This window comes from Candida pseudojiufengensis (assembly GCF_024610245.1).
Source record: "Candida pseudojiufengensis strain CBS 10847 chromosome Unknown scaffold26, whole genome shotgun sequence".
NCBI classification, from domain to species: domain Eukaryota; kingdom Fungi; phylum Ascomycota; class Pichiomycetes; order Serinales; family Debaryomycetaceae; genus Lodderomyces; species Lodderomyces pseudojiufengensis.
The window spans coordinates 66,302-79,667 of record NW_026261541.1 but is presented as its reverse complement, the minus strand read 5'-3'; the positions used below and the strand labels follow the sequence as shown (position 1 = coordinate 79,667).

At 27.9% G+C, this 13,366-nt stretch overlaps 4 protein-coding genes across 4 annotated transcripts; 3 read left to right on the top strand and 1 right to left on the bottom strand. All coding sequences in view use genetic code 12, as the record gives it.

The window, feature by feature from the left end:
- Positions 1-493: 493 nt before the first annotated feature.
- On the bottom strand, positions 494-1,762 carry CSE4 (centromeric DNA-binding histone H3-like protein; the record flags this gene model as incomplete). The annotated part of the gene is made up of 1 exon (XM_051760221.1): positions 494-1,762. One exon carries the CDS (start codon positions 1,760-1,762, stop codon positions 494-496), a length of 1,269 nt encoding a protein of 422 aa, XP_051612042.1.
- A 2,330-nt stretch (positions 1,763-4,092) lies between these two features.
- Positions 4,093-6,786, top strand: KGF55_005229 (uncharacterized protein; the record flags this gene model as incomplete). Its single annotated transcript, XM_051760220.1, has 1 exon — positions 4,093-6,786. The coding sequence occupies one exon, from the start codon at positions 4,093-4,095 to the stop codon at positions 6,784-6,786; it is 2,694 nt and encodes an 897-aa protein (XP_051612041.1).
- Positions 6,787-7,210: 424 nt separating this feature from the next.
- Positions 7,211-7,726, top strand: KGF55_005228 (uncharacterized protein; the record flags this gene model as incomplete). Its single annotated transcript, XM_051760219.1, has 1 exon — positions 7,211-7,726. The coding sequence occupies one exon, from the start codon at positions 7,211-7,213 to the stop codon at positions 7,724-7,726; it is 516 nt and encodes a 171-aa protein (XP_051612040.1).
- Positions 7,727-8,986: 1,260 nt separating this feature from the next.
- KGF55_005227 (uncharacterized protein) lies at positions 8,987-12,601 on the top strand (the record flags this gene model as incomplete). Its single annotated transcript, XM_051760218.1, has 1 exon — positions 8,987-12,601. One exon carries the CDS (start codon positions 8,987-8,989, stop codon positions 12,599-12,601), a length of 3,615 nt encoding a protein of 1,204 aa, XP_051612039.1.
- Between the last annotated feature and the right edge of the window lie 765 nt (positions 12,602-13,366).

Below are 13,366 nucleotides of genomic sequence, written 5' to 3'. Positions count from 1 at the left end.
GTTGGAATCCAGACGGAAAAATTCTGGTGACTGATATTATCCAACATTGTCAGTATTGTCAAATACGTCCCAATTTATCATCAGTTACTCGACAACTTCAACCACCTGAACCCACACCTGCATTTTCACGATGGGGATTAGATTATATGGGACCCTTAATTAACTCAGATAATTGTTCATATATTTTAATTGCTATCGAACATGTCACAATGATTACAGTTTTAACAAATTATATTTGAAACAAAGACTTTGTTGGTATTGTTAAGTAGAGCAAGTTGAATGAAAAACTATTGTCAATGCAATGTTAAATTTCCTAGATGTTGCTCTTGTCAAAAGGATAGACTTAGAAAGATTCTTGAATACAGTACTATAAATGAAAATAATCATTAATTAATTAAATAATACATATATAATTTACAAACATTGAATCATAAAAGAAGCTTAAAAATAAACAGAATAAACTTTTTATTGGAGTGAAAACACTCGAACCTTTTTAAAGCCAATCTTGACCTCTTAATCTTCTAGCTAATTGCATATCTTTTTGCATAATAGTAACTCTTTTAGCATGAATAGCACATAAATTAGTATCTTCTAATAAATGAATTAAAAAACTTTCACTTGCTTCTTGTAATGCTAATATAGCATTTGATTGCCATCTTAACCCATATTCAGTACCAACAAATTCTAAAGAAATTTCTCTAACTAATCTTGCAAATGGTAATTTTCTAATTAATAATTCTGTTGATTTTTGAAATTTTCTAATTTCTCTAATTGCTAATGTTCCTGGTCTATATCTTTTTGTTACTCTTGCTGTTGTTCTTGTTGTGGTCGTGCCTAATCCTCCTAATGCTGGAGTTCTCGTTGTTGATTGTCTAGTTGAAGTTGATTGATTAGGTCTTACTCTTGTAGTTGTTGTTGTATCATTATCAGATCGTGGTCCTCTTGTTCTAGTGGTAGATCGATCTTGTGCTGATTGAGGTCCTCTTCTTGAAGTTGATGTTGTTGCTGTTGTTCGTCGATCTCTTTCCAGTTGTAATACATTTTCTACTCGTTGTTCAGATTCTCTTTCTCTTTCTCTCTCCCTTTCTATTATTCCTCGTTGTCTAGATTCTGTTGATCCTGGTAAAGTTTTTCTTCCTGTCGTACCTCGTAGAGTTGATTGTTGTGGTTGTCGCGGCGGTGCTGATGCATTTGCTCGAGATGATGTTGATTCAGTTGGTATTGTTCTACGTGGTGGTGATAAAGTTAATGGAGTTCTTGAAGGTTGTCTTTGTTGTGGAGTAGGTTGATCTGTTAATGGCCGTATATTGGTTGTAGCTGCTGTTGCAGAAGTTGAAGTAGTTGTTGCTCGAAACGCACCTGGACTTCCTTCTATTCTAGTTGTAGAAGTTGCTCTTCTTAATGCTTCAGATGATGCTAAATTTACATTTATAGGTCTTGGTGATGGTCTTGGAAATTGTCCAGTTGATCCTCCTCTAGTAGCTGAGCTAGGTATTAGTCCTTCTTCTCTTCCAATTCTACTTCCACCACTACCTTGAGGAGATGGTCTGTTCAGTGAATGTTGTAATGGAGATATTAATCTTTGTTGAGCAATTTGAGCTCTTAATTGTTGTTGTCTTCTTAACTCTTGTCTTTGTTTTCTTAACTCATCCAATTGTCTTTCTTGAGCAGATCGTACTTGTTCTATGGGACTTTGTTGTGGAGGTTGTGGTGGAGGTAGAGCTGTATCTACTGATGAACTACTACTTGGTGAATCAGCCATTTTGTTCTATTCTTTTGTGTATTTATTTATTGACGAGACTTAAATTTTGATCTTGAAAGATGAAATCATATAGGGTCTGTTTATTTGTGATAGGGTATTGTATTATAATTGATGATAATTCATTTGATTTTAAAGTAAGATGGTTAAATTACAATTGATAAGTGTATTAAAAAATTACAAAATTAAGTTTGAGATCAAAAAGAGTTAAATTAATTTTTTTTCTTTCGTTTCGTGTTTCAAAAGTGAAACAGCCAGCCATTTTTGTGATTTAAAATTATTGCAAAATATTATTCCAAAGTATTTTCATACACCATCAGTTAATATGGACTCTATTTAAAGGAGGGTATCAATGAATAAAGCTATACACTGTATATGATTTTACTAGTAAAGAGATGTTGATAGATTTTTCGATTTACAGGCTCTGTGACATTAACAATCTAAAAGTGAACAGCAGGTGCAAATTGGCTCAAATTATCCACTACATACAAATCTGGTCTAAGATTTACGGATCATTGCCTTGATGCTGCGTACCTCAATCGATTTACTCACGTCTTTTTTTCAATTGGCCATATCCTTTTCAGTCTTGAAAGTTTCAGTTTCAACTTAGTGAATCATAAAGTCTATTGCAACTGAAATATTGACATTGCTAATGAAATTGCAAAAATCTTCAAGAGATTGGTTTAAAATTGCACTCTCAGCAAATGAAGAACGAAGATTTACGTTCTTACCCAATTTTATCAGAATGAAAAATTTATTCTTTAAACTCATAGCTGAAGCCATTGGTAAATCATGAGACAAATGTATCATCTCCGAGACACACAAATCAAACAAGTTTTGCTTCTGAGGACTAAGTACGTCTGTAATTTTCTACTGTAACGACACATTTTCTCACCACTTTTCATGAATATTGAATCGTGAACTCAAAAGTTTAAGTGGTTATTTTAATTTCATTTGTTTAACTAATATTACATCATAATTAAGTTAAATCGTATCTTAATAGTCCCAACAATAAAATAATGAAATTTCCTAATTAGTTCAAATTATAACCTAAAATAGGTTAATAAATAAACATATCTATTATGCAGTATTTTGGGCCAGTTTTAGATTTTGTAGACAAACCGAGTTAAATTCGGTATCAATTGATCTCGTGACATATCTTTCTAGACGACAAAACCACTATACTAAACTACACTTTTGTACTATTTAATCACGTGGTGGTATATTCTTTATTAATGTATATGTTTCTGAAAAAATATTGAACGAAATTGACAAATATAATAAATCTGAAGGGACAAAGATCTTGATTGAATGAATCTCTCTCAAAATCTAGATTCGTCTTTCATGTAATTGATGAGTCTTGCAAATAGGATATTCAACAGTAGATTGACAAAGTCCTGAAGTTGTCGACGGTTTGATAAAAAATTGATTAAATTTACGATAGAAAAAATATCACAAATAATGTAGAGCATGCGGCTTCAATAATGAAGCAGTAAATATTTGGTCACTATTACTGATTAAATCAACTGATTAAGAGAAATAGACAGTATTTAACCAAAACGACTGATGGTCAACTAAACTAATTGACTTAAGCAACTTTTCCAATTACATCTAACTGACATGATAAGGGTCATTATTATCATGAGGGATAGAAACAAATATCTCAATCTTTCTTATTCTTTTCTATTACTTCAATTTTGTATCACTTTCTTGTATTGATAATAAAATTTAAAATATTATTGCTTCTATTCTATAAAGAATAATTACTTAAATTTTAAGTTTGCTACATAAGGTCACTCAAGTACTATAATTGGATTAAGAAAAGTAAAGTGTTTTATCCCTTTACCGTATTCAAACAGAGTCCCGCCCTATTTCCTGAACAATTAATACAACAATCTTCCTTGGTAATTAGTATACAATACCTCATCAATATTCAAAGTTGTGGTACTTAACAATTACATAATTTAAACTTTTTTATATTAAATTAAATTTCTAAAATTTCATTTTATTCTTTCAGAAACTAAAAAAATTAAAGTATTCACAACCATCCATTTTTTTTCTTTTTTAATCAACTTTTAATTTACAAACAGACAACATCTTTCTTTTTTTAATTGATTGTATTCAAGTTTCGTTCTGTATTCATCGTTATCATTAAAAGTTTATTAATCAATTGACTATTTTACAGTTGTATCATTCATTTAATATCATTATTTTCAACAACTACAATTCAATTCACAATTCAGATAAGTTAACAATTGAGATAACAGTCAACAAGTAAAGTATTTAAATAATTCAAATCAATTCATTAAAATTTCAACCAATTTATTCCTATAATGTCTCATTCATCAGTTTATCAAACTTCTGGTAAACCATTATCAAAAGAAGCATTATATCATCAAAGATTAAAATCTGGATATTTCCAATCTCCTAGTGGAACAATAGTTGGTGTAAATAGTAATGCTTCAGATACTGCTGCATTATTAGCTGCATCATCAGATTTATCAGTTAAACCATCTTATGAACGTTCAATTGCTCCTGAAGCTCAAACTGCTGCTTTAGCTGCCAAAAAACAAGAATTAAAAGATGTTGAAAGAATAGAACAACAACAAAGAGCCCAATCATTATCAAGTAATTATACTGCAAATGGTACTCCTTATACCACTGTTAGAATTGGACTTCCTTCTGCTTTAGATCAAGGTTCAATTTACAAAGCAGCACAAGAAAAATCATCAAATACAATGACTTCAAGAATTGACCCTATAAGAGATATTAAAAGATCAGGTATTCAATCAAAACAAGGTTCTTCACCTTTAAATATTGATAAAATTAATAAATTAGCAACTAAAAATTCTTCAAAATCTTTAAATTCAAGATTTAATCCAGATTTGGATTATAGATCTGGTTTAAAAAAACAAAAACCAACAGAATTTTTAGATCAAGAAGAAGAAGATTTAGCAGCTTCAGGTGCTGCTGCTTCTTTAAAACATACTCCTTCAATTCCAGATTATGCAACTCAAACAAGAACAAGTACTTTTAAAGCTCATGAAGTTGTTAATTCCCAATTATTAGCTGCTGCTGCTGCAAAAGCAAATGATCGTTTAAAAACTTTAAATAGTAATACTCCTCAATCATTAAAACAACAAGCTCAATTATATGCTAATGCATTAGCTCTTGCTCAAAAGAATAGTGATGAAAGAGCTAAAAATAGAACTGCTGGAGTTATTAATTTAGGAGGTGGTTTAACTATTACTCAAGCTGAATTAAATAAATTAGCTTCAACTTATGTTCAACCAGTTATTGATGATATTGAACATAAAGCAGACACCAAGAGACAATTTGATCAATCAAGAAAACAAAGAAAATTAGAATTAAAAGCAGCTCATGAAAAAGCTAAACAAGAAGAATATGCAGCAAAATTAAAAGAAAAACAAGATATTGAAAAAGCTAAAGAAGAAAGAATTAAAGAAAATGAAGAATTAAAAAAATCTGAAGATGCAAAATTAGTTGCTCATGAAAAAGTTGAAAATTCAAAAGTTGATGCTCAACAAAAGGAATTTGAAGAATTAGAGAAAAAACATGCAAGTGAAAAAGAAGTTTTATTGAAAGAGAAAAAAGATAATCAAGATAAAATTGATGAAGAAGAAACTGGTTTAAAAAATGAAAGAAAAGAAGAATTAAAAAAATTACAAGAAGAAAAAGATGAAATTTTAAAACCAGTATTAGCTGAATTAACTGAAGAAAATTCTAAATTAAAAGAAGTTACTGATGCAAGAGATGAATTAGCAAAAGAAGTAAAATCTGCAGAAGATCAAAAAGCAGAATATGATTCAAAAGTTGAAAAATTACAAAAAGAATTAGAAGAAACTAAATCAAGTATTGATAAATATGAAACTGATTTAGAAACTGCTATCAACAAACATGAAACTACTGATAAAGAATTAAGTGATTTGAAAATTAGACATGATGAAATTAAAACTAAATCAGATGAAACTCATAAAGAATTAGATTCAGAAATCGCAAAATTAGAAAAAGAGAAAAAGGATAAAACTGAAGAAAAAGCGATAAAGAAGAAAGAAATTATAACTGGATTGGATCAAAAAGTTAAAGATGAACATAAAATAAATGATGAATTACCTCCACATTTAAAACGTGAGATCAATGATAGTAAATTAAAAGATACTAGTTCATTATTTTCAGTTGAAGAACCAAAACCAAAAACAACAACAACAACTTCAACCACTGCTACTAAAGAAAAACCTACTACTACATCAGCTCCTAAAGCAAATGGTGATTCAAATATTAAATCAGTACCGTTAATTTCATCAGCTGAAAAAGAAGCTAAACCAAAAACAAGTGATACTAAAAAAGAAACAGTTCCAAAAACCGGGACCACCACTAAAGATAGTAAAATAGCAACTCCAACTCCTCAAAAGAAAGAAGTTACTAAACCATCTACCGCCGCTACTAAAGCTGACGCAAGTGGTACTAAAAGACCAGTAACTCCAACTGCTCAAACTTCACCTTCAAAAAAGGATAAAAAATCATTTTCAAAAAGATTTTCTGATTTTTTTAAAGATCAATCAAAAAATCCAACACCAAAATCTCCAAGACAAACTACTGGAGCTAAAACTACTGGAGCTGCAGCTACTAAAACTACTGCAAAACCAACAACTACCACTACAACTACTCCAAAAAAATTAGATGAATCAAAAAAAACAACAACAACAACTCCAACCACTAAACCGAAAGTAGCAGAAAAAGAAGAAGTTAAAAAACCAACAACAACAACTGAAGCAAAACCTAAAACAACCACCACCGAATCAAAACCAAAAACCACTACAGCAGCAACTAAAGCTCCTGCTACTACAAGTTCAAAACAACCAGCTGCTAAAGATGCAGAAAAAGAAGCAAAAAATAATTCATCAACAACAAATCATTCAGAAGATGGAGAATATGGAGATTTTGATGATGAATTATCATTAAATAAAAAAAATCAAGGAGGAGTATTTAAAGAAGAAATTTTATAATAAAAATTTTTAATTGATTGATTGATTGTTTGTAAAAGTATTTTGAGGAAAAGATAAAAGATAAAAAAAAAAGAAAGAGGTCGTTAATTTTCAAGACTTCACTTATTCGTGATTGATTTTTGCTTTGTTTGTTTGATTTGATTGTTTTGTTAATTTGTTAAATTTTAATTTTATAATTTTAATATTTCAAAGTTTATATTTGTTTGTCTTTTTTATTAGTTGAATTATCATTAGTTTTAATTATCATTAGTTTGAGAAAGTTTATTGTTGTAAGATTTCAAAAATCTCTGTATCTAGATTTAAGATCTCTCACGTTTCAGAGTTTTGACATCACCATATAGATTCGTAAATTTAGATGCAAAAAATATTTGAAAAAATATGCTGATACGAAATTAAACAAAGAATCAGCTTCGATTTCAATTCAATGTCAGACATACTTCACAAGTTAAATTTCAAAATAGCAGATGCTTCATCAGAATATAAAACTCGTAGAGCAAATCAAATGATAAGATTTTTCACTTTCAGTGCATTATCAATATTTACATTAAGAATAATAAATAAACAAACAATAATAAGACAATATATTCCAACATTATTTCAACAAAATCATTCACCACCAACATCATATAATTTTACAACTGATGCAGCTGTTGCTGTTGGTGCGGGCACATTAGCTTGTGGATCCATATCTGGTATGTTTATATTTGGGTTAGCTTGGATATTAGATGTTTCAAATTTTAAAGAATTTGGATATAGGATGAAACTGATTATGGGTGGGTATGAAAATTTACAAAAATTAAATGAAATGGAAATGGATGAAGAACTGAAATTAATTCAAGATGGTTTAAATGATTTATTAGATGGAAAATTTGATAATAATAATGAAGAAGATATAAAGCTGGAAATTTTAAATAAAATTAAAGAAAAGAAAATTAATTAATTAAGGGATTTCAAAACTTGATTGATTGAATGTAAGATCCTTGAAAAGTTTTACATTGGTTGATCAATTTCCAAATTTATGGTTTCATAAGGTAAAAGAGTCAGAAGAGAATCATTCATAATGAAAACTGTATAAATTTTATAATGACAACTTGTAAATATACATTTAACGACAATTTAGGGGATACAGAGAGTTATTCTAGTTGCTCGAGACTTGGAGTGTATATTTTAATAATGGTGGCTTCCCAGGCATTTCAAAGTCAATCAAATACTTGAGCAACCACCATCGTTATTATACCCAATCCAAGTTCCAAGTGCAATTTTTTAAAGCCATTGTTTGGTCATAAATTGTTTATGTTTTAGATCCAACAATTGGAAGGCTGGTTCAAACCATATGAAGCTTTGTTTAAGTTGAAATTTTGATTTTCTTCCATATGTACACCCAGTGATACTCTAATATAAATAAATCATCAGCATCCAATAAGGTTTATAACATTAGAAGAAAAATTAGCTGCACATAAATTATGACGACTTTATAGATGCCGTAGTTGTCCTTGACACATTCATTTGACGTCAAGTAATTATATTGTATATATCAATAGTTCTATCAATGAATCTATAATTCCAGTCGATGCTTTTAGTGTTGATCCAAGGATTTTAAGAATAGAGTTGAAACTTGAATAGTATAGCAAGGATGGAACATACTCTATCAAATCAAGTTTTCCTTAATTAAATACATACAAATCTTATCTCTGACTTTTAAAAATAAAGCAAATCATCGGATCTCCTTAAATCTACCTTTGTTAATAATATTGAATATATAGTAATCATCTTACTTGAAGACTCACCTTGAAATGATATCATTATATGAATTTCGGTTAAAGCTGTCAATACATTGGAAATGATGTTCAACTTATTCTTTATCTTGTGAAATTTGATGAACAAAGAGTGGCAAAAGTTCTTTTTTTACGCACATACTTTAGTAGTAATATTATCCCCACATAATAAAATTATTATTATCTAATCAGTCGATTAAACTTACCATTCAATAATTATTAATTAATTTTCAAACAACTAATAAAGTAAGACATTTATTTTTACAACCAACAAATACATTGATTCAGGACTAAAATTATAGCTATATAAGACAAAGGATAGGAGTATTATTATAGCAGCAACTACTAAAACATTATAAATTTCACTTCATTTTCCTTTAATTTTCAAAAAAATCAGATTTTAACAACAAACATTTACAAAACAAATGGGAAGATATACCAAAAATTCATCAAAATCTTCAAATAATTCAAATAATAAATCATCATTAATTCAACAAGTTGTTTTACCAACTTATAAATTAGATTCAAATCTTGTTTTATTACCTGGTATAATATATAATGTTACTTTTTCAAGATTTAAAGCTGCTGCTTTATTATATCGTTTTAAAGATTTAGTATCTCAAGTTTCTGTTATAAATAATTTATTAAATGAATATAATTTTGATGAAACTGTTGCTTCTAAAGATGGGAATACAAATGATTTAAACCCAAGTGTAATTTCAAATGATGCTGTAAATGGTATTACTCAATTTTTTAATCTTGATAATTCAATAAATAAAAAAGCTTTTCAAGATGTTAAAATTGTTGATGATGATGGAACTAGTGAAAAAGATTTAAATGGTGAATTAGGTCCAATAAATGAATTTGATTGGTTAACTTTAGCTATATCACCAAATTTAGATAGAATAAAAGATACAAATGGTCCATTAAAAATTGAAGATTATTCAAATGTTGTAACAGTTGTAAAAATTGTTGGTATAGTTGATGATACAACAAATATTAAATTAACTTTACAAGCTATTACAAGAGGTATAAAAATAAAAGAATCAATAATTAAATCAAAAAATAATGAAAGTGCAATTTTAATTGATTGGAATAATGATATACCAGATTTAAAATTAAAATTTAAAATATTAAAATCAAATTATTATCAACTTTATAAATCTATTGATAAATTTTTAATTGATTATAGACAAGCTTTAAATAATAATTCAAGTTCTATAAAAAGTGGGAATTTAACTTTAGCTAAGGATAATAAAGATAAAGATAATAATAAAAATAATAATAATTCAATACTAGACACAAAGCAAGATTTATTGACTTTAAACCCTTTAGCAAATGCATTATATTTACAATTAGCAGGATCAAAAGATTTTAATAAAGCTTTTCATAATTTACAAAAATTATATTCACAATTTCATTCAAGTTCAACCACTACTACATCGGCTGAAGATTTAAAAATAAACAACAAGACTTATTTAAGATTAGTCGATTTAACAACTGCTATTTTACCATTTCCAAATTATGAAAAATTAAAACTTTTAAATAAATATAAAGTTGAAGATAGAATTGAATATATTAATGAAATGATGTCATTATTAAATAAAATATTTGAAAATTTACTGGAAAATAATTCATTTGCTAATAATTGGTTTCATAATGAAGCTTCAAATATGCAAAGAGCTAATATTGTTGCAAATCAATTAAAATCTATTAGAATTTTGTTAGAAGGTATGACAAGACAAAAAGCTAACCAACTAAGACAACAACAGCAACAACAACAACGATCGAATCAAAATAATAATCAACAAAGACAATCAAAAACTTCAAACACTGGTAAACCTGGAGATCAAGATTTTGAAGATATGGAAGATGAAAATGATGAATTAAAAGCAATTACAAATTTTATAAAAAATAAATTACCTGGAATTACTACATTATCTCCAGATTCCAAAAGATTAATTATAAAAGATTATAAAAGAATAAAATCATCAGCAAATTCACCAGGTGGTGGTGGGAATTCAGATTTTCATGTTTTAAGAAATTATTTAGAAATTGTTATGGATATACCTTGGGATAGATATGTTACAAAATTTAAAACTAATAAAGATATTGATTTAAAATCTGCTAAAACTCAATTAGATAAAGATCATTATGGTTTAGAACATGTTAAAAAAAGATTAATTCAATATTTAGTTGTATTAAAATTATTAGGTATTAATGCATCAACAACAAAGAATGAATCTTCATTATCAACAACTCCTGAAAAAACCACAGATTCAAAGAATAATTATTCAACTGATGGAAATATAATTATTGCAAATGGTGATGAAGCTTATCAAATTAAACAAAAAGCTTCAAATCAAAATAAACAATCAATAAATGATTCAACATTAGATAATGATGGTGTATTAGAATCAATTAAAATTTCCAAAAACAATAAATCTCCCATTATTGCTTTGGCAGGTCCTCCAGGTATTGGTAAAACTTCTATTGCAAAATCTATAGCATCAGCATTAGGTAGAAATTTTCAAAGATTATCATTAGGTGGTATTAAAGATGAAAGTGAAATAAGAGGTCATAGAAGAACTTATGTAGGAGCAATGCCTGGATTAATAATACAAGCTCTTAGAAAAGCAAGATGTATGAATCCTGTTATATTGCTTGATGAAATAGATAAAGTTGTTGGTGGTAATTCTGGTGGTTCAAAATATAATGGAGATCCATCAGCTGCTTTACTTGAAGTTCTTGATCCTGAACAAAATTCAACTTTTATTGATCATTATATTGGTTTTCCAGTTGATTTATCACAAGTTATATTTATATGTACAGCTAATGAACCATATAATATGACAAGACCTTTATTAGATAGATTAGAAATGATTGAAATGGGAGCTTATGATTATAATGAAAAATTAATAATTGGAAAAAGATATTTATTACCAAGACAAATTAAACGTAATGGATTTCCAGTAAATGAAAACGAGCCACAAAATTTAGAAAATTTTATAAAAATTAATAATTTTACATTAAAAAAAATTATAATTGATTATACAAGAGAAGCAGGTGTTAGAAATTTTGAAAGAAAATTAGGTACAATATGTAGATTTAAAGCAGTTGAATATTGTGAAAGTTTAAGTGATACAACAAAGTCATATAATCCAATAATTGATGAAAATGATTTATCTATTTATTTAGGAGTTCCATTTGCTACGGGAGATTTAACATCAAATGATCAAACAACTATAGGAGATTCTAAAATTGGTGTTGTTAATGGTTTATCATACAATTCAGAAGGTTCTGGATCTGTATTAGTATTCGAAAGTATTGGATTTGATAGAAGAACTGGTAATTCAAATTCAGATTCAGATAGTGTTGGTTCTGGTGCTACATTAAGTATGACTGGTAGATTAGGTGAAACATTAATGGAAAGTGGTAAAATAGGATTAATTTTTATAAAACTGATGATTTATAAAAATTTATTAAAATCACCCCAAGGTAATAAAAATTTCTTACTTAATAAATTTAATAATTTAGATATTAATATGCATGTACCAATGGGAGGTATACCAAAAGATGGACCATCAGCAGGAATAACAATGACTTTATCATTTCTATCTGTACTTTTAGAAAAACCAATACCATCAAATATTGCAATGACTGGAGAAATTACTTTAAGAGGTTTAGTTTTACCAATTGGAGGAATCAAGGAAAAATTATTAGGAGCTCATTTAAATAAAGGAATAAATAAAATGATTGTACCAAGAGAAAATAGAAAAGATTTAATTGAAGATTATATCAAGCTGGTTCAAGAAGATGGCACAACCATTAACAACAATTTAATTAATGAAATCCTAAAAGATAATGAATTTAAAAATTTTAAATTAAATATTATTGAAAATTTTTATTTAAAAAAATATGGTATTGAATTGAATTATGCTTTTGAATTTTATGATGTTATTAAAATTGTTTTTGAAGATGAATTTGATGAAATTTTACAAGATAATTCAAATCAAAGATTAATTGAATATAGAATTTAATTTTTAGTATATAAATCGTTTATAGTGTTTTTTAAAAATAAACTTGTTAATATAATTTGTTCTTTAATCTATAGTTGTTTGTTTTGACAATAAATTTCAAAGCGATCATTTTAACCAAAACATGCGATGAAATATGGAAAAAGGGAAGGAAAGTCTATTCGGTCGAATGTAGTAAGAGTTGAGTCGAAGGCAGTAGGGTTCGAGTCAACTGAAATTGACTCTTTCTGTCCAATAGATTTTGGTCCTGTCACGTTGTGAGAGGTATTCACAACTGATATTTGAATAATACAATAGACTATTTTATAACCTATAACTTTTGAATTTGTAATTAAACCAATAATATTCAATTATATTTCCTCCCTTATCTACATTGGTAGTTTACGTACCCCTTAAAATATATTTAAACCCGGATCTAACTACCCCACATTTTTTGTTTGTTGGTCTAACTCAACATCCCTATTTTTGAAACTTTTCATCAAATGGCTGGCTATGAAAATTAATTTTCATTACATATTACACCACCACAAGGTGATGGATTATAAGTAACATGGCTTTGGTCCCCTGATTTTGTTTCACTTTTAAGAACAATAGTCTAGCTATAAAATAATAATTTGATAAAGAGGTTTGATTTTGTGTTTTTAATTCATCGTCTAATTGGAATAGCCTATATAATTATTTGATTGATATATCATTATGTACAATAGTTTAATTTTTATGCCACATTCAAAAAGATAAGAAGGTGATCTTTTGTTGTAATTGACGATA